The sequence below is a fragment of the Barbus barbus genome, assembly GCF_936440315.1.
Source record: "Barbus barbus genome assembly, chromosome: 1".
Lineage (NCBI taxonomy): Eukaryota > Metazoa > Chordata > Actinopteri > Cypriniformes > Cyprinidae > Barbus > Barbus barbus.
Window position 1 is genome coordinate 8927030 of NC_136729.1, and position 22548 is coordinate 8949577.

Below are 22548 nucleotides of genomic sequence, written 5' to 3' on the forward strand. Positions count from 1 at the left end.
GTATTTGGAATCTTCAGTATCACATGATCCTTCAGAAATCATTCTAATATGTTAATTTGGTGCTTGTTTCTTATTGTTAATGTTGAAAACAGCTTTTATGTTTTTTATAATATATATATATATTATATTTTTTTTTTATACCATAATATTTTTGTGCAGACTGTTTGAAGAAATTAAATTGTTAAAAAGTGACACTGAAGACTTTTGTAATGTTACAAAATCGAAATTTTTCAAATAGATTTTATTTTTTAAACTTTCTGTTCATCAATGAATCCTGGAAAATGCATCACCGTTTCCACAAAAACAGTAAGAAGGGGAAAAAAGTTTTCAGCATTGATTATAATACAAAAACATGTTTTTGATAATAAAAACAGCATAAATGACTGGAAAGTGTAGAAAATTGACTTATTTCAAAATTCTGACAGTTTGTTAAAATCCTACTAACATTATTAATGTGCCTCAGAAAACATTCTGAAATAATTAAAAATACCTCATCGTGACGTCTTTAAGCTTTTATCATCTTTCGTGAGTGACTTCATTGTCATGTCAGGACAGTGTTGGTATTGTTCCCATTTGGAATAATTGGATTTTCCTGTCATATCAGTGATACGATATGTTTTCCCGCTCTGCTTCCTGTTTCAGGTCACTACAGACCTCAGGCAGAAGTGCACAGACTCCCACACAGGCACCTCTGCCTCGGCCCCTCTGGCGGCAGGAATCATCGCCCTCGCTCTTGAGGCCAAGTAAGTCGTCCGAAGCCTGGTTTGTCCTGTCCTCAAGCGAGGTCATCTTTCTTTATCAGCGATTCTAGTGACTCGAGGCTTTCGAAATAAAATGACTGCCTGCTAGATTGGCAGGCTGTAATTTAACTTTCAAATTCTCATTAGGATCAAACACACATCGAGCAGTATCATTTGAAAGTAATTCACTGGTTACACTATAACCTTTATGACTCTACCTGTAGCTATCCGTGACCTTTACAAAAGGGCAGGAGAGATTATCTAGGAGAGCTGTTTGTGTTTCGTTCCGCCATGTATCTCACTTGAAGGAAAGGCATTAACACTTCTCTCCATAGTAAAAACCTGACCTGGAGAGACATGCAGCATCTGGTTGTGAGGACGTCCAACCCTGCCCACCTCGCCACCAATGACTGGAAGACAAATGGAGTGGGTCGCAGAGGTAAAAGCCCATCTCGTTGCTTTTCATTGCTCCGTCCTCTTTTCTTTCGCTCTGGCTTGTCTTTCCACTTTCCAGCTACTTGAACGCTTCATAATTAGATCGATAACATTATCATTGCTCCACCAGTCTTGCTTCGGATCTTTTAAAGAAATCACCCTCTTTAATTCACCTCTTTACTTATGTCAGTCTTTTTACAACCTTTTTAAACTGGTTCTATAGTTACTTTCAACTGTATTGATTTTTCTCTCTCTCTCTCCCTCTCTCTCCTACAGTAAGTCATTCTTATGGATATGGTCTGCTGGATGCTGGTGCCATTGTGGCTCTGGCAAAGAACTGGACAAATGTTGGACCTCAGCGGAAATGTGTCCTTTCCTTGGTGTCTGAGCCCAGGTAGGTTGAATCCTCTATACTGGATTGATATTACAAGGCTTGGTTCACCAAAAATGTGATTTTCTGTCATTTTCTCGCCTTTATATCCATTCAGACTGAATTGTTACACTGCTATTTTCCATACAGCGAAAGTGACCAGGTGCTGCCGATCTTCAAAAAGACATAAAACAACATAACCTAGTCTGAAAGCAAGTGATATGGCTTTTTGGAGTTTGAAGGCCTTAGTCTTTATTCACTTGATTGCATGGATGAAGGCCAATGATTTTTGTGCTGCAGAAAATACGGACAGAATCTCAGAAATGCTGTCATGAAAATGGAATTTACATTGAATTTCATGGAATCTTAAGTTTGAATGGAATTTTTCAAATGTACGGCAGCACAGTTAATTTAATTTAAATACGATTCCTGGTTTACTCCAATTGTCAAACAGCAAAAAAAATATAAAAATCATATTAAATGTAGAATAAGATTCAATGTAATAAGGATAATAGTTTTGGATTATTCTGTGAAGCTCTTTATAATGTTAACATTAATTAATATATTTTAAGTAATTTACCTGCTTCGTATTTTTGTGGATATCAAAGAATAAAAAAAAAATTGTATCATGTTAATTAAAAAAAATCATTTATTTGAAATAAAAAAATATTTTGTAACTTTTGAATAGAAGGATATATTAAGGATATGAAAATTAATAAATTACAAATATATATTTATTAATTAATTTGATTAGACATTCTTTTTGATTATAAATTTATTAAAAAAGGATAACTATTATTAAAAATATTTTGGATGGAAAAAATATTACTCTTTCAAGCAGTATGAGCATTCTGCAAAACAACTTTTACCTTCCATTGGAGGAAGTCAGTTGTGCTGGTTTGAAACACGAGGCTGAGTAAATTGACAGAATATTAATTTTTGTGACTAAACCCTCAGTTAGAAGAAACTGCAGTCTTAATTGATTCTTCACTAACATATGGCAAACTGAGGTTCTTAGGTGCACACAAACAGAATGTTTTAAATGTAGTGCTGCTAAAAAGGTCATGAAGTGCAAGAGGAGATGAAACGAGGTGGGAGCGAAACATCACTTTTGACGGTCTATCATATTTAAATTTAGAGCTGCACAACTTGAATGATGCTTCAGTGCATGAGGCATCTCCGCTGCCAACAGAGCATGTTTAAAGGAAGTAATGACTTGCAGATAAGCTTGTTACATCCACGTTTGTCACACTTCCATCACTGCTGACATCTTGGAGCTCAAGACGGACCCTCAAAGTACCTCTCAACCAATCTCGTCTTCTCTCCCAGCATATCATGTCTCTCGCTCTAAAAACTCACCCTCTTTTTATCCCTTCCTCCAGTCATCCTTTATGGTTCACCAACGTTATGGAAAGATCAAGGGGTTTTGGAGCAAAGCCCAATTTAACATGCTGGTAGCAGAAGTCACAGAGCGAAGTGAATACGGGCTGCCTCACTTCCATCTCTGCTGTATTTTTCTTAATTTTTTCCTCGCAACATCTCTGACTTGAAGTCTGCGGCGTTACCATGCACAGAGGGGTTATGCTTCATTCCTCATGGACTTGTCAGAGGCTGTAACCTGTCGTTCTCTCTCTCTTGATTTAAGCTCTTCTTCCAGAGTAACCCTGTCTCTGGTGAGCAGGGCCAGGCTGCTCTAAGCTCCTTATAGGATTGGGTTTAGAGTGCCAAAAGCCTCCCGGCTCCTGTAGCGGTCATCGGTGGCACAGGTCTTAACCTGACTGAACCTTTCTTTTGGACCAGGAAAGTGTTTTGCACACTGTATAGCACTCCTGATTCAGTAAGAATCAGTTAATCTTTCCCATTAGTTATTAATAAGTCCAATTTAATACATCAACTATGTACAAGTAAACACGGTAATGCTTTCATCACATTGCTTTATTTAACATACCAAATTCTGGTGTAGTAAGTTTGGGATATGATTACCTATTTGTTCTAACAATGTTTGGAAATTCATTAAGCATTTATCCTTAAGATAATAGTGATGCTTTCTTTTGAGACTTCAGTAAACATTTGGGTAATTTGCCATTTTAATACGCTCGACTTTGCATGAATGTGTGAGCTGGTGCTTTTATAAGCAGTTGAACTAACAATTTTCACCTGGTGATTGATAAATGGCACATTAAAGGAGGATCTCTAGGACCATATCTAGTGTTAAGATTGTGTTTTCTGCTAGATTGTGGTACTTTGTAGAGAATATTTTGACAGTTCAGTTTCTACAAAATATTAAGCAGCACAACTGTTTTCAACTTTGATAAGAGTAAAGAATGTTTCTTGAGCAGCAAATTAGAACGATTTCTGAAGGATCACGTGACACTGAAGACTGGAGTAATGATGCTGAAAATTCAGCTTTGATCACATGAATAAATTACATTTTAAAATATATTAAGACAGAAAAGATGCCAAAATCTAGACTTAAACAGACAGGTGATAGAGCGTTTGAGGTAGCCGGTCCCAATCTTTGGAATAGCTTACCACAACACATTAGATCCGCACCCACTTTGTCCAATTTCTTTTTTGTGAACAATTATTTTATTTTATTTAAAGGCAAACTGAAAAATAACTAATATACATGAATACAAAAATTATACATCAAAAGGAAGAAACAAAAGATTCAACAATGTCAAAAGCATGCAGCAGTGAGAGCAGTTAAAAGTAAGTTCCTTTGTTGCGGAGACAGAGCCAATCCAGAAAAGCCATCCAAGAAGATTGCATCCGGAGTCAAAACCAAATCCTTTTCCAATAGGAATGACACGTCATGAGCAAACTGAGATCAGAAAAGAGAAAGTGCAGAGCACTCCCAAAAGAAAAGATGCAAAAGTGCCCCCCGCAGACACAAACGAGAATATGGGGAAGGTGACACATGCGTACAGAAGCGCTTCAAAGGGGATAGACAAAGTCCATACAGCACTTTCAAATGGATCATCTGATGACCTGAGTCCCTTGAGGATGATGTGATTGTCTCCCAAATTTGATCACTAATCCACTGATATCCTTAGAGCAGATAGTTATGGATAATGGTCTGTATGATTGTTTAAGGAGAAGAAAGTCAATAACTGAAGCAGAAATAACAGAATTATCAGTGGGGAGAATTACTTTTCACAAGGGATGTACAGACATTTCTGTCAGCATTATCATCATTTCTGTCTAAAATTGAAATATTTTTTTTCTCTAACAATTATCAAAACACATTTTAGATTTAATGTCAGTCGCAGCAAAAGAGACCACCTCGTAATATTTCTTTTTGCATCTATGAACATCATCCTCAAATGAGCTTCCTGAATTAAAGCAATGTCAACCTTTTTTCGTTGCAATAGTTCTAAAAAACCTGTACGTTTATGGGAACCATTTAAACCATTGACATTACAACTTAGTATATTAATTTCAGTCATTACAATCAAACAATTAAGTGAACTGAACAAATGAGAGAAAGTAATACCACTGCAAATGAATTATCTCAAGACCCCAGCCTGCCGCCCTCCCCTGTCTTAATCAGTGACAGTAACATGACAGCCAGTACCATTCTTTAGAACACCGCCATTAGCCCTATTATAAGAGAGCAGTATAATTTCAAATTCACACGAGTGATAAAGTGGGGTAAAAAAAAAAAAAAAAGATTATGTATACTCTCTTAACGAGGAAGCAAACATAAATAATTGCATCATGTACATTGGAAATAGTACAGGGTGGGCCATTTATATGGATACACCGTAATAACGTGGGAATGGTTGGTGATATTAAAGTCCTGTTTGTGGCACATTAGTATATGTGAGGGGGCAAACTCCTCAAGATGAGTGGTGACCATGGTGGCCATTTAGAAGTCGGCCATCTTGGATACAACTTTTGTTTTTTCAATAGGAAGAGGGCCATGTGACACATCAAACTTATTGGTAATGTCACAAGACAAACAATGGTGTGCTTGGTTTCAACGTAACTTTATTCGTTCATGAGTTATTTACAAGTTTCTGACCACTTATAAAATGTGTTCAATGTGCTGCCCATTGTGTTGGATTGTCAATGCAACCCTCTTCTCCCACTCTTCTAAGGGGGTCAGATCGGGAGACCTTGGGGGCCATTCAACTGGCACACGACGACCAATCCACTTTTCAGGAAACTGTTCCTCTAGGAATGCTCGGACCTGGCACCCATAATGTGGTGGTGCACCATCAATGGAAACCTCAAGGCCACTGGATATTTGAAATTGCTACATGATGATGTGTTTCCCTCTTTATGCACTGAAGCTGGCACGTTCCCTGAGTTTTTCCAGCAAGATGGTGCACCACCACATTATGGGTGCCAGGTCCGAGCATTCCTAGATGAACAGTTTCCTGGAAAGTGGATTGGTCGTCGTGGGCCAGTTGAATGGCCCCCAAGGTCTCCCGATCTGACCCCCTTAGACTTTTATCTTCGGGGTCATCTGAAGGCAATTGTCTATGGTGTGAAGATACGAGATGTGCAGCACCTGAAACTACAGATACTGGATGCCTGTGCTGGCATTTCTCCTGCGGTGTTGCTATCAGTGTGTGAAGAGTGGGAGAAGAGGGTTGCATTGACAATCCAACACAATGGGCAGCACGTTGAACACATTTTATAAGTGGTCAGAAACTTGTAAATAACTCATGAACGAATAAAGTTACGTTGAAACTAGGGCTGCAACAACTAATCGATTAAAATCGATTATTATCGATTATGAAAATCATCGACAACGATTCTCATTATCGACTAATCGGGTCTGCCCACAGTGCACGTCCAACTTCAGCTGGTTAGTCAAATTACGGCACTGAATAATGCATTTCTATGGACAAAATGCATCTAAAAATAGTGGAGGAAACAGAATGAGATTCTGCCGGAGAAGCACGTGATCCAAGCTGCCCAAAACATGATAATTCTTTATTTTAAGCTTTAAGTTAATGCATAAGAGTAATGGCTTGCCCTGTCAGGCGCTTTGACAGATGCGTGTGAGTCCTCAGCGCAAAAACGTTCAGTTTACGGTCATATCCTTATCTATAAATGCCACAAATTCACGCGAGCATATCCATTTTTGCATAAAGGTCCGTCCTGACAGTCTGTGTTAAGTTTAAAATACCGAATGAGCGCCGGCGCGGCGGGCGCGCGCATGCGCGTCAGACGAACAGAACACAGTAGAGAGGGAGACAATTAATAGGCTTTTCAGCGCAAACATATCCATTGTGCTGAATTATCTGTTGTTGAAAGTTAATTTAAGGTTTAAAATAAATTAAAATATTTTATGAGAGTAGGAACTTTAAAGGGATAACAGCGTGTAATTGTCTGTCTGAATATAAACATGAGACGCTCCATAACGGCCTTTTACAGGATAAAGAAATGACGAGGTGACTGTGATCAAAGTAGTTCCTGCAGAACATTACTCTTACCTGTTGGGTAACACTGAGTTTGTGTTTTTATTCGTCTTTATTATTATCTTTATTATTTTAATTTTTAATAGAGGTTTAAACTATATTCAATTTTTACAATGCTTAACAAATTTATGTAAGTTTAACAATGTGTTTATGTAAGGTTTGTGCCACTGCTGCTCTAAAGTAACAGTATTGGTGATAACCAAAATAATTTTTCGGCTTTCTGTACTGGTTAGTACTCCAATATGTGTAAGCTCTTTAGTAACAGTAGTAGGCTATTTTTAATGCTATAATATCATTATTGCTGTTATCTATGAAAGAAAACCAGAGCACTTATTTTTTTTTTGTATTTTTTATTTGAGTATTTTTTTTTGCGATACCCAATTGCAGTCAAAAAGTACATAAACAATACCAGCAAGAATGCAAGCTGTTATGAGGCCATTTTTTATTATGTCCAATAAATGACAATAACATTTTTAAATTTAAACAAATTTGACAAATTTCTAAAATATGTTTTCTCTTTATTATGCTAAGTGGTCTAATAAATTAAGCACTGTATGTTTTCATAGCATTCAGTTGTCACGTTTGTTTGAAGGACATTGGGCAGAATGTGGAATAGTGTTTTTTTTGGTCAATATTTTTTTTAATCCGATTAATCGATTAATCGAAAGAATAATCGGCCAACTAATCGATTATCAAAATAATCGTTAGTTGCAGCCCTAGTTGAAACCAAGCACACCATTGTTTTTCTTGTGACATTACCAATAAGTTTGATGTGTCGCATGGCCCTCTTCCTATTGAAAAAACAAAAGTTGTATCCAAGATGGCCGACTTCTAAATGGCCACCATGGTCACCACCCATCTTGAGGAGTTTTCCCCCTCACATATACTAATGTGCCACAAACAGGACTTTAATATCACCAACCATTCCCATGTTATTACGGTGTATCCATATAAATGGCCCACCCTGTACATTAGTGATACCAAGTTTCCTAGCTTACATGAAGAACTGTCAGTAGACGATTGTCACATGAAGTTCTAGATTAGTAAATCAGAAGTCGAGTCACTCTGTATTATCCAACCCTTATGCCACGTCCATCTCAGGAGAATGAATTGACGTGCTTCGTCCGGTGAGTGCATTAGTTTGGTCTCGCCGTGTTTCATGACTATCTTCAGCGTAGTTGGATACCAGTGGTGGCTGCTGGTCTTTCAAAGAGGGGAAGCTCATTTTCGGCCTACATCATAAAAATTGTCCATTTATTTATCCGTAAATTATTTTCAAGAAAATGCTCTGTGACCCTGTCGTACCAACTAGGCGTCTTTTCCAGTGACTTGACCAGTGTCCTCTCAATGACCAGCAGAGCTAGGCTGCTTAAACGGCTTTGGCCCATTGTGTTAGGGGTGTAGGACTTTAGCCGCTTTAAACAGGAGAAGCTCCTTTCTACACCTGCAGATGTAGCTCCAATTGTTGCCACTAATGAGAACAGTTTGTATAGCTGAGGCATTGCACTGTCCAACTCCATGTCTTTAACCCTCTGGGGTCTGAGGGTGTTTTGGGGGCCTGGAGAAGTTTTGACATGCCCTGACATTTGTGCTTTTTTCAGTTGCTTATAAATATATATATGGCTAAAGTCTGCTAACACTGTAAACAGCAAAAACAGGGCTACAATGTTAGCAGCACTTATGTACTTGATTTTGTTTTCAAGAAAACAACGTTTATGCGTGGTTAGTGAAAAACTAACATTTTGAAGTCACTGAAATAAGGCCATAAAAAACATACAGAACATTTGTTCACAAGACTTCTGAGAACTGGATCTTGTATATTTGCTTCAAAATAATGTGAAAATCATCTTGTTTATTTGCTCACAAAAAACAATATATTGATTTTTTTTTTAGTAAAAAGGGTCTATGCGAGAAGGCGTCAACCTTCACATTCACATCTGAGAAGACAGGCCTGCATAATGAGCTTCATAATGAGCCATTTAGTCAAGTATGTGACTGAGAGGAAGAGTTACAAGAAAGAATATGAGGACAAAATAAATTTAAATATTTTAAGTATATATTTAGCTATCACACAAAATAACTTGAGATTCACTTGTGTGCAGTTAAACATTTTATTAGGAACAATCAAAGCGGTCTTTCAAAGCTGACTTTTTAGCATCATTACTCCAGTCACATGATGCTTCAGAAATCATACTAATGTTCTGATTTGCTGCTAAAACAACATTTATTATTATGTTGAAAATAGCTAAGAAGAATTAATTTTTTTGATGAATAGAAAGTTCAGAAGAACAGCATCGTTTGTAACATGATACATGGCTTTATCATCACTTGTGTGCTAAATAAAAGTTTTAATTTCTATATATGCTGTCTCTAAGCTTTTGCACCTGGCATTTTCATAGTGTATATTGTTTGTGCTCTGAAGGGAAAAAAACAACAACACATTTAGAAATTCTGGGTTATTTCTCTCAGCAGATCTTCTTCCAGAAACAGAAAGTATCCGGGATGAACTTGTTTGTTTCCGCTGACAGCATTAGATATGAGTTGAGATGGGAAAACTGGACATCGCATTGGTTTCATACGGATTACTTTAACATAGAATATTTGTTTTTGTATTCATGTTGTTTTATTTACATGTCTGTGAAGAGGTGACCGAGACAGAGCCCGCAGAGAACGCATGTTTATTTTCTCTATTTTTTTTAAAAGCACATTGTTTTGTTATGACGATACACAAATAAAAGTAGACCCTTTGCAGTTTCAAATGATACCTTGCTCTTATCTGTACGATCAAAACTCGTGGAGTATTTTTAGTTTGTTTCGCTTCATAAAGAAAAACGAGATAGCCCGCACCGGTGGGTTAAGGAACACCAAGTAATCACACAGCTTTCTCCTGTTATGACGAAAATTGGCCAGCAAATTCGCCAAGCAAATACCAAGAAATAGGTTGCAGCAGTTTGTAAATCCGCTATGGGACTGAGCTCGAATAGCTTCAGCATCAGCGACTTCTTATAGTACAAAATCACTGTCAATCAAAAGGAGATGCAGTCTTTCGACAGACCCTCCAATCATCACGCAGAAGCCCGGAGTCCAGCCTTTATCGCAGCATTTATCCAATGACCGTCTAGTTTCGAAGCTCTGAAAAAAACTGTTCAAAGCAGCCCCATTGAAGTCAATGGACACTGGGCTTCAACAGGGAAATACACTGTGACGCTACGGGAATATATGAGAAGGAAATCGAGTCACCTGCTATATGTAGCTGATTCTGAACGAACTCGTCTTCGAGATGAATGTGTTCTAACGCATTTTTAATCAATAAAATGTTAACACAATAGTACATATTTGAGCATTAATTTGTTTGACATTATAGGGGAAGCCGAGCTTCCCTTGCAGTCTTAAAGAAATCCCCACTGTTGGATACTGAAGAAAGGTCTGCAGACCTGCCTCTTTCAATTCCTTCCGTATTGTGCTGAAGGAACTCTGGTTCTTTGCCATCGCAGGAGAGAAGTCGGGGAAGAAGCTTAATATCGCACCGTCATTCGCTTTCACAGGACCGCGGTGTCTTGCTTCATTAAGGATCAAATTTCTGTCGTTGTATCTGTTGAAGCTCTGGAGTAAGCTCGACGTGCACGTTCGATCTCTATATCTTTGCCCGCAAGTGATGGGATCCAAATCGGCAGAGACGGTTTCAGAAAGCCAATCGGGTCATCCTTCTCGGCCCCTTCAGGTAGTCCCAGCAGGCGGATATTACGGCGTCTGCTGTGGTCCTGTAGATCAGTTACTTGTTGCTCGAGGGCATCCAGACGCACAGTGTGTTCGTTGATCACTTTTTTCTGCTCTCTGTTCCCCAATTAAAAAGTCAATTTTAGAGCATATATTCTGGATTGTAGTCGTGAGAGGCGAATGCGGTGCGCATTGCTGCTAATTCAGCCTTCAAAATGTTCTCAAATCGCTTTATAGTGATCGCCATATTGTCTTCAATGTCGGCTCGGCCCGCCGCGGCTTTTTCTTCTTAATTGGCGAGGATGATGTTTCCGACTGTGTGACATCTCCAGACCAACGACAAATGAAAAAACTACCCCAAATGTAAGAAAAGAAGTCAAACAACAGTAAAAGACGGGTTACATACACAGAGCTTGGCTAATGTGTGTCTTGGCTCATGAAAGCGTCACGTGATCCCCCACTTTGTCCATTTTCAAGCATAAACTTAGAATACTTATTCTCTCCTGCTTTTAAATAATGTGTGTATATGTGGCCTTTTGTTTTTTCTTCTTTTAACTGTGTTTTAGAGTTATATTGTTTTCTTTTTGTTGGTATTTAGTTTTATCTTTGAATTGTAAAGCACTTTGGACAATGAACATTTTAATTATATGGTGCTATATAAATAAGACTAAAGAATAGTTATTTTATAGATAGTTATTTTAAACCGTAATATAATTTTACAATATTACTGTTTTACTGTATTTTTGATTAAATAAATGCAGCCTTGATAAACATAAACTTCTTTTCAAAAACGTTAAATCTTAAAGACCCCAAAATTTTAAATGATAATGCATAATGCATTCATATTTACTTGTATTAAGAAGTATAACTTGTCATTTTGGTTTAACTGTCAGTTCTTGAACACTCTTTTTCTCTTTTTAGGAATATTGGGAGTCATTTGGTGATCAATAAGATTGTGGATGCATGTGCTGGGACAGACAACTTTGTGAGCTCATTAGAACATGCTCAAGCCCAGCTCACCCTGTCCTACAACCGCCGAGGAAACCTGGCCATATACCTGATCAGCCCACAGGGCACCCGCTCCACACTGCTTGCACCCAGGTCAGGCTCTGAAAGGGATGCCTCCACACACTTTATATTCAAATAGAGTATAGCTGAATCAGTTAAGTGTAACATTCTTTGTCTCTTTCTCTCTCAGACCTCACGATTACTCCCCTGAGGGCTTCAATGACTGGGCTTTCATGACCACCCACTCCTGGGATGAGGACCCTCGTGGAGAATGGACGTTGGAGATGGAGAACGTGGCTGGAATCAGCGACTATGGTAATAGCCCGTCCATCCAATTTGCTTTGTTTTTTTTTGTTCCATTTATGCTTAAGACGTGTTGAGCCATGGTGCATATGCAGGAGATGCAGGTTCAAATCCAACATATTTGAACCTCCAGTGTACCCTGATCCCATTCCAGGTCTCTTTCACTAATATTGTCCTGACTGTTTTCAAATATCTACTTCTCTACTAATAATTACTACTATAAAAAAGATAAAAATAAAATGAAACAAAATTGATCAATTTAAAGCAAAATAAAAAAAGTTAGTAAAAGGCATGAATAAAATAAAAATAAAACCGAAATGGTGATAAAAAAATAAGAGACAATAAAAAAGATAAAAATAAAAACAAAAATTATTGAAAAAATCAAACAACGATCTATGACTTGAAAGTGATTAAAGTCAAACATTGTGATCCAATAAAATAAACAAATTATAATAAAAAAAACAGAATAATAAAAGAGCATAAAGAAAATAGAAATACAATTAAACAAAAATGATAAAAAGTAGATAGTCATAAAAGAAAAAAAAAGATCATAAAATAAAAGATGAAAAAAAAACTGGGACTTGAAAATGATTAAAAAGCATCCAATATTGATTGTGATCCAAAAAGTCTCTTTTATGTCTCCCAGTGCCCTGCTTTGCACTTCACAGAAATGTAGAGTATCTTCTCTCCAAATCCGCCTGTTTTGCCAATCCTGTTTTCTTCCTCTCTTATGTCATAGTCAATTTGTTTTCCTTCACCACACCCCGCAGTAAATCTGATTAATTAAATTGAAGTAAATCAGAGGACTGAGTTTTTTCTCCCTCTCCCACTATCACACTTTCCAGCTGCCCCTGAACACTGTAAATATAAAGAGACTTCCAGCCAAAAGCCCATTCATTTGTCCTGCTCAGATGTTAACACAGCTGCTTTGTCTGGATTGAATGGACCATTCGTTCAGTGCATTACCTAGTCCATTTCTCTTTGTTTCTTTAAGGATTTACATAGCTACTGACTTTATTGGACTATAGAGGCAAAGTGTGCCATCTATCTAATGCATGTCGAAGCCGTGTGCCACTACAGTTACTGAATGATAATGACAAGAAGTCTGTGTTCAGACATTTCGTGTGCTTTTACAGGGCACCATAATGATCAAACTTTTATCTTCTGAGAAATTTGTGATAGTGGCCACAAAATGAGCAAGATGTACAGGTTATAATATACAATCAGACATTGTCAAAATAGAAAGGGTGTTGTCGTTTTATCTTATGTACAAGTGAAGAGTTCATTTCCAAAAAATTGGAATGCACAATGAAAAAACATGATTTTTGAAAATTGTTAAAAAGTGTTATTTGACTCCGTTTTTAACAATTTTCAAAAATCATGTTTTTTCATTGTGCATTCCAATTAATCTGTCAAACTGCAGTTGGGTTATTTTGATTAGGTTAAAAAATAACTAAAAATACATCTAACAATAAAACACAAAAACATTATTTTGAAAATAAAAAAAACCTGAGTTATCTGTTTTTGCGAATAAACTCTTTAAGTATAGAATACCAATGGAGATTGCTTTGCATTTGACTTACTTTTATACTAAATATGGCTAATAAATATTGCTTTTTAGTTGGTCAAGTATTGATACAGGAAACTACAGTAGTCAACATTTGAAGTGGATCAAAAAAGTTAATCAAAGTTGTCCTAAGACAAGAATGCTTGAAATGGTTTTAGGTTTTAGGACAACTTTGAAAGGTTTTGATCCACTTTAAATGTTGACTAGTGTATTACAGCTGAGTAGGAAACCGTTACCTGTGACGGTGGTCATTTATGCAGCTAAAGGTGATTATAAGCAAGTATCTTAATGTAAAATGACAGAATGAAATATTTTAGTTTAAAAATGTAATTCCTATATTATATATTAGTTGTAAAATTATCTGAGATATGCTCATGCTTTCTGTATGTGTTAGTTCTAATGAGCTATATTACTTAAATAATTATTGTGATTATCATTAATTAATATAAAAATTATTAATTTGTTTTAATTATCATTTAATCATATTACTGTCATTTTATAAATTTTATAAGCTATGAGAGGCTCCATAGTTATGTGATCATCAGTATTATTTTAGTGTCATTGATTTGAGATTTGAGTTTTATTAATTTTTTTTTATCAGTTTTATTATTTTTAAATCAGTTTTATATACATTGTTATTGTCATTGTAAAGTTTTAGCAATTTTTGTTGAGTGTATTTCCTTAGGCAACTATCTGAAATTAAAAAATAAATAAATGATAAAACCATAAAACGTTTTATGATTTTTGCTTTAGTTAACTTTGGTCAGATCGCTAATGCATTGATTCTTCTGGCTTTTTGCCTTAATACCTCTATTCTAACAGCATTATTCTGGCTGACTTCAGAAATCAGCTCTGCTAATGTTTGCTTTTGGTTGGTTGCTTGTGTTCCTAATTTGTGAGTTGACAGCATCTGCTGACTGAATAAATGTGCATATAGTATAATAATATAGTCTACTGATTGAGACAGAATGAACACAGACATAATGATTCACAACTGGCAACTGTCCTCATTTTGTGAGTTTCTTGTGTGCATGAGTCAGATTGTTGAATCTCTCCCTCTGTCTGTTTTAGGCACTCTGACTCAGTTCACGCTGGTTCTTTATGGCACAGCTTCTAGTTTATCCGGCCCTTCAGCAGCAGACTCCAGCAGCTGCAAAACATACGACCTCAATCAGATCTGCACAGGTAAGTGTCAGAGTAAATAATGGTGAAAGTGCGCCCCCTGCCAACTACTAGTGGCATTTTTCAGCTGCAGGCCTGATTGTCAGAATGGTATGCTCCTGTACTACTCATAAACACTCTTCTTCTGCAGTATGTGTACCATGCACATTATGCACATTTTCATGCATGGAACACCTAGATGACCGAATACATTTGACAAAATGTGCAGTTTACAACTAAAGTACACTGCACACAACTATGCACTTGACTTGACCTTCCATTTCTTGTTTAACCAAACAATATTAACATCATTTAACATCATCTTGACATTATTTTATATGTTATCTGAAACATTTGGACGTTTTACACAACATTTTGTGATATTTAGCATTTAAAAAATGCAAAATAGCCATTTTTTCTGAATATTTTTCTGCAATAGTAGGCGATACGTTAGTATTACATTATGAACACAACCTTTATTTTTGTTTTAAAACCAGACTAGTATACATAGTGTCTGTATATGGTCCATTGTGTCCAAAAAATTATTTGCTACATTTTGCATGCACCACCATTCAGAAGTTTGGATAAATTACATTTTAAAATATATTAATATAGAAAACAGTTGTTTTAATTTGTAATAATATTTCATAAAACTGAGTTAATGGTCAAATAAATGCAGCCTTGGGGAGCGCTTGAAAAAAATCTTTCTACCCCAAACTTTTGAACACTAGTCTGTGGTTTCACAAAATGTTTAATTTATTTATTACATACACTAATACATAACACTGTAAACACTGTAAATTTGACCCTGATAATCTCCCCACTAATTGAAAGCTTTAAACTAAATCTATAAAGCTTGCTGCTGTTTTTATAGGTCCCTTTTGCTTGTGTTGAGTGTGCTGTGCTGGTCATGTCTTAGCTGTTAAATTGTGTGTTCATAACTCCATCCTGGAATTAGTTCACAGTGTCGGCTGCATTGGCAGCCGTGTTGAAAGCAGCTGTCTGTGCCCCTCTCTGTGGACACTCGTTGCCAGCTCATTCTTACCTCTTCACTCTCTCTCTCTCACACACACACACACACACACACACACACACACACTGACCCCCCTGCCACTACTCTTTCAGCAGCTCTTTCTTTTTCCTGTCCTCTGCCTCCTCCACTGGCCATCACCTCCTGTCCTGCCCTCCTCGAATGACACCATGCGAAAAAGGATTTAATTAAGAATGCTCAAAATATGGTCTTCACCTCTTTTTTGTGTACTATGATGGGCAGAGGTTTATGTAGTTTATTTCTCTCCCAATAGTCCGTTTCCTAAAGCCTGTTTACACAGTGTACAGTCTTAAAAATAATGGTTTCAAAAGTGGGGCTTCATAGTGATGCCACAGAAGAACCATTTTGGTTCCCCAAAGAACCTTTCAGTGAACAGTTCTTAAAATAACTGTTCACTGAAAGGTTAATAATCTTTTTTGTTTGTTTTGTTTTTGAAGTGGGAAGAACATTCAATAATCTAAAGAATGTTTTTCCATTTATAAAGAACCATTTGTGGAATGGAAAGGTTCCATTTGTGTTAAAGGTTCTTGGAACCACAGATGGCAATAAAGAACCTTTATTTTTAAGAGTGTAATGCAGCTAAGCCTCTTAATAACCTAACTTATTCTGGCTGAGAGCTGGCCACTTACACTGGAAGAAACTGTCTGACCGACACATTTATCTGAAATTGTGGATACAACAGTAACGCACCAGCTTGGACAGAACATTTCATAAGCACTTTTTGTGACAGCCGGGCAGGATGAATTTATTTGCAGGTGCACTCAGACTCAAGGAAGTTGCGTAATGCTAGCCAAACTACTCATTTTCAGATAGCACTTGGCTCTTTTGTGTTCAACATGCATCATGTAGGGTGGGCTGGATGCGCCGATGTGCAATTTATGTAGCTCAGGCTACATTCAATGAAAACAACACAAATAGTCTGAGGCTAAATATGTCAAAAATGGAAAAAAGGAGGTTTAAATACCTGAATGAATTTCTCAATATTCAAACAAAAAATGTAAAAAAAAAATTACAAGTCACACAGTATTTTGGATTTAATAATGACTTACAGCTGTTTTACCACAGTTAAACAGCCTTTAGTTTAGTTTTTTATTTTAGTAGTATTTACATAGTGTTGTAGTATGTATTCATATTTACAATTAGCTTTTTATTTTTATATTTTCAGTTTTAATTTTAGTTTTAGTAATTTTGTTAAAAGCAATATTTAGAATTAACTTGCTTTCATACATTTTCTGTTTCATTTTAAATGTATTAAGTAATCTTGTAAAAAAAAAAGTTTTTACATTTTGAATTAAGTTGTGATTTTTTTTAGTACTTTGTCTCAAACCTATTTTACTTCAGTTAGTTGTCAAGGCAACATTTCCAATTTGCATTTAGGTTTTATACATTTTACATGTTCATCTAGTGGTTATATCTAATGGAAAAATTAAGTTTTAAAACTTGAAAAATCAGCAGTGTTTCAAATACTTATTTGCCCCACTGTATTAGTGGTGCAACGGATCGCAAAACTCAGAGTTCGGATCATACTATGGATTTTTAGGAACGGATCGGATCATTTTTCGGATCAGCAAAAAAACAAAGTTTACTTTTCATTTATTACTAAAGTGAGCTTTTAAGTCCTTCTATACCCCAGCAGAAACTACTAGCTTAACTATTAAAGGTGCCATAGAATGAAAAACTGTCTTTACCCTGGCATATTTAAATAATAACAGTTCTGTACATGGAAATGACATACAGTGAGCCTCAAACACCATAGTTTCCTCCTTCATATGTTAATCTCGTGATTAAAAAAGACCACTGAAAAACAGGCGAATCAGAACATAACACCGACTGTGACGCAACAGTCGGGATCACTACGCCCCCAACATTTGCATAAACCCGCCCTTGTTCTAAGCCGGCCCAACCATCAGAAGCTCTGCAGGTACTGTAAATAAACAAGCGCGGACAACAGCGAAAATAACAAAATAAATGTTATGTTCCAGGCCGTGCAGGGGGTGTGAAGTACAGGGATGGGTTGGTGTCTGTATTCAGAAAGGCACAGAAAGCAAATAACGCGAGCCACTAAAGGGACATGGTTAGCTCCTTGCTAGCGGTAGCCTGTGACAGTACATAAGATTTCACTCTCAGTAAGGAGAGATGAGGATGATGGCGAATGACTTACAGATCCTGAGCACCACTGACAAGCATCTGATCTTGTGACATGTGTGGTAAGTACTGTTGCTCCATAATGTAAACATAGTTTGTGTGATCGCGTCTCTTGAAAGTGAAACTATAACACGATCGATGGATCGTTCAAAAGCAGTTTCAATGCCTCGCATATTAATAACGGCTCCCTGATGCCCGCGTTTTATATACAGTATAATTACCCGACGATATAACTGCGAGAGAAAGTATTTAAATATATATTTTCCTCCCTGTGCTTCCTTCTTGCTGATGAGCCGTACTGTGAAACAGCCAATCAGAGCAGGGCTCAACATTGAGCAGCACTGTGAAACAGCCAATCAGAGCAGAGCTCATTATTATTCATGACCCTGCCAAATAAGCCAATAACAGACCGTTTCATTCTAGGGAGAAATCCTAGGGTTGTAAATGGACATGTAAAATCGTTTCTGGAGATTTTTTGCCCTTACCTAAGCCACATACCTTCTGTGTAGATATCAGAGAACAATTTAAAATACTGTATCAATGCATTCTATGGCACCTTTAAAGTCAGTAATATAACAAGAACAATTTTACAAATTACAAGCATAGATGAACAGCCTACAACATAAAATTATAGGCTATATAATGACAGTAACGGTAGTATTCAGGTGCAGAAATGTAATAAAGTATAAAACAACAATTCTTACTACATAAATTAAATACAGATTAATCTTTGTTAAAGCTGTGGTGGTGTTTGATTAGCAGACAAGACAGAAGTAGGTATTTCTTGGCTGCTGTCTCTTTAAGACTAAATGCACGGACCTAATACTGACACGCATTCAGTTTCTTTCTCAGCTGTACATGTTAATTTAAGACATGGACATAACTTACTGTGTTTACCAGAATACTCTCCAAAACGGGTATTTTCGCATAACTTTGTGTGTATGTATGCATCCGTTGAGGCATTGTCTGAAACGTGGTGTCTGAATCGTACGGCTCGCTCTCTCTGTGCGGCAGCGGTTGAGCGAAGAAAATGGCTTCAACTTTTTCATCTGAATGGTCTGAAATTGCTGAAATGTGTAGTTTGGCAAGACAAAACACATGCAGATGATAACTTTTAGTCTATACTGGTTGAATTTAACAGTTAATCTGCGAATTACATGCGTGCTGAACAGTGGAGACTGGTCCGTACGGATCATCTACGATCCGTTGCACCCCAAATATACACACACACACACATACATATAATTAAATATTTAAGATATATGAAGATATTTATATTTTGTATATTTATAAGAATGATTATATTCTTGTATTCTTGTTCATTTCTTTTCAACCATTTCATAGAAATTGTATATATTTTTAAATAAGTTTGTTAAAAATGGTCCTGTAGTGTAATACATTTTAAATATAAAGACACACACGCATATAAAAATTAAGAATTAGATGTTTTTAAAAAATTTATGTATATTAATTTAACACATTCCTGTTGTGACATATGAAATCCTTAACATTAAGAAGGCAAAAGTGAGGGGTTGAAAAAATACAAAGAATTAATTTTAATATTGTATGTCGTATCCCAGTTAGTGATGCGGTGATAAACAGATTATTATTAATAAAATGGTGTGCAGCGTGTAACATTGCAAAACATGTTTGCTTCCTGAATGTACTATCAACTGCCCTTCAGAAAATGCAAGCTTTGCATTTCAACATTTAAATACTCAGGAATGCTGGTCTCATGGATGTCCATCCAAGTGCAAACATGATTTTTGTTAAAAAAAAAAGTCAGTGGAAATCTGCAAAACAGTTTAGCTTGTATTCAATCCAGAACAAATTTGGAAGCCTAAACTGAATTCTGTTTCTTCCTCCCGCAGAGTGCAACCCCGGCTTCTACTTGCACAACAAGGGCTGCGTGAGAGACTGTCCAGCAGGTTTCACCACAGGCACCCATTCCATTTTCCTCCCCAACAACGAGGTGACGTCTGTCCTCCGTCCCGCCTGCTTGTCCTGCGACTCCATCTGCTTTACCTGTAGCGGCACGGGCCCTCAGAGCTGCCTCTCCTGCTATCCTCACAGCTACCTTGACACTGTCACTGGCACCTGTCTGCACCAGAACCACATTCAGCGCGAGTCTCCGGATGGCGGGCTGTTCCAGAAGACAGACTCATCTGTCAAACTGCACCCAGAGCTCGCCTCTCGCCTGCCTGCAACCGTGGCCGTGCTCAGCTGTGCCTTCATCGTGGCTACGTTTGTGGCCGTGTTCGGTTTCCTGCAGATGCACACACGTAAGCAGAACAAACTGCTGTCCGCCGAAACCGGGCCGGGATCCAGCTTACTGGTTGGGTTTGGTTTCAACCGCACCGCAATGGCCTACAAGGGCATCCCGAGCGTTTGGAGGGAGGACGAGGGCAATTCTGAGTCCGAGAATGAGGAATTTGAGATCCGCAATGAGAGAACTGCCTTCATCAAAACACAAAGTGCTCTTTAACCTCTTCTTGCCCACGTCCCTCCCCTCTCTATCATCTACTGCACTGTTGTCTCTTTTTTTAGTGTGTTTTCCTTCTGGGGTTCGTCTGAGCATATGTCACCTCTGGGTTTTTGGTTGTTTTTCGCACCTGTTGTAGTTACATGAGCCATGATTCACCTGGGTGTTGACCTCTCTCGGTGCCTCAACATGGAAAGCCTCCAATCACAAGCGATGGGGATGAGCCGATGGTCGCAGGGTTGTCCTGGAATTACAATAAACGTGATTATCATTTGGTCTCTTCCTCTTGCCTAGTGAGATTTTAAGAAACAAGATGGAATTATTTGTATACGAGAAAAAACAATGCTTTTTCTTTGAGTGAATGAGTGTGTGTTTGTATGAGTGAATCTATGTTTATATGAAGTCAGTCAGTGCTCCAGTAGGTCGGATCAACTGGCTTTGCGCAGGGAGCCTTTTAGAAGAACATATCACTATTTCTGCATGGAGAGCAGAGCAGTGTGTTGTTAAACCTGTTTGAAGAGCTTACAGATCCCCCTAGAGCATTTACATTGACAAATTCATGATTATTTTATGTACAGTAGTTCTCCAAAAGATTAAACCTGTCATCATTTGCTCACCCTCATGTCATTGCAAACCTGCATGATTTTCTTAGGTGGAAAAATGTCCAAATGCCTCTAAATCAGGGGTGTCAAACTCAGTTCCTGGAGGGGCCGCAGTCCTGCAGAGTTTAGTTCCAACCCTGCTCCAACACAAAAACCATGTAGTTTTCAAATAAGCCTAAAAGACATGCTTTGCTGGATCGGGTGTTTAATTAGGGTTGAAGCCAAACTCAGCGGGGCTGTGGCACCCACAGTGTTTGACACCCCTGCTCTAAATTATATATATATGTATGTATATGTAGTGCTGTCAAATGATTAATCGCATTCAAAATGACAGTTTGTGTTTACATATGTATATATATATGTATATGTGTATGTATGTATGTATGCGTTTATATATACATCATATACACAGCACACACAGACATACACATGTACACAAAACTTTTAGTTTGGATGTAATTAATTGTTTGACAGCCTAAATATACATATATACACTAAACATACATATAAAACAAACATGCACAAACTTAAATTCAAATTAAACATTTAATCAAAATGTCAAAATCAAATCTAGTGTGATTCATTGTTTTGTAATTGTCACATTTAATTCTTTATTTGGCTTAGAGTCAAAATAGAAGCTGGAAATTGCTATTAAGCTGAATTTGTCATTGTCAATTTTTTTTATATGTATAATTATTTTTAATTTGTATATTAAAAAAAAAAAGCACTAACATTTTTCCCTCATAAAATTAGCATATGACATCAAAAGACTTCAAATATAGTGCACAAGTTTTCTGGACCACTGTTATGGTGTTTTTGTTGCAATTTTTGATGATGACAGCATCGACTGCTTTGCTCTGGTGATTCTTAACAGTTTCTTTTGTGTTTCTTTAAAGTAAGATCTCATGCAGGTTTGAAATGACACGAGTGATATCACTGTAGGGTGCCGTTTGGGGTCCTGTACATGACTCATTTGCCATGATAACTTATAACAAATGACAATGAAAGTGTTATATTAGGCTAAGTTTTTATATTCACATCAAAAGCATTACTTGGCTCTTTAGAGATGTTTTCTAGTTTTTTTGTTTTGTGTAAGAGGATGCGTGTTATTTTGCTATTTCCCATGCACCGCTCATTAAATTTGAAAGTAGAATATAGTCAAATCATAAAATAAAAAATTATCCTATTAATATTTTAAATTAGAGTTTACTCAGTTTGAGTGTATTGATTATTTGGTAATAAAACTATTTTTATTTAATAAAAAATAATTTTGTCCATGTGCCTTGAATGGTTGTCCACCCTGTTGTATTGGGGATTCCGCCCCTTTAAGTAAAGGCCATCCCATTTAGTGACATCAGGACAACAGATTTTTTTTTTCTCTTCAGTGGCGGGAATATCAACACCGAGGGGAGTAAGTTGGTGACTTTTCAATTGACAAATTTTCTTCGTATGAGTTGCTTTGCCAGAGCTTAACATGTCCCCCCTGTCGGCATTAAAATACGCCAAAAGTGATTAGAATACAGTATTTTCAA

General features: G+C 37.0%; 1 protein-coding gene across 3 annotated transcripts in view; it reads left to right on the forward strand.

Annotated features, from left to right (window-relative positions):
* The window catches only part of furina (furin (paired basic amino acid cleaving enzyme) a), a 129765-nt gene extending 107483 nt beyond the window's left edge, over positions 1–22282 (forward strand). For all 3 annotated transcript variants that reach the window (XM_079400023.1, XM_079400025.1, XM_079400024.1), the window contains 7 exons: positions 643–743; positions 1076–1179; positions 1452–1569; positions 11619–11798; positions 11896–12020; positions 14647–14760; positions 19804–22282. In XM_079400023.1, coding sequence (XP_079256149.1) covers positions 643–743; positions 1076–1179; positions 1452–1569; positions 11619–11798; positions 11896–12020; positions 14647–14760; positions 19804–20417 — 1356 coding nt within the window. In that variant the 3' untranslated portion in view covers positions 20418–22282. The remainder of the gene's footprint in view (positions 1–642; positions 744–1075; positions 1180–1451; positions 1570–11618; positions 11799–11895; positions 12021–14646; positions 14761–19803) is intronic.
* Positions 22283–22548: the final 266 nt, after the last annotated feature.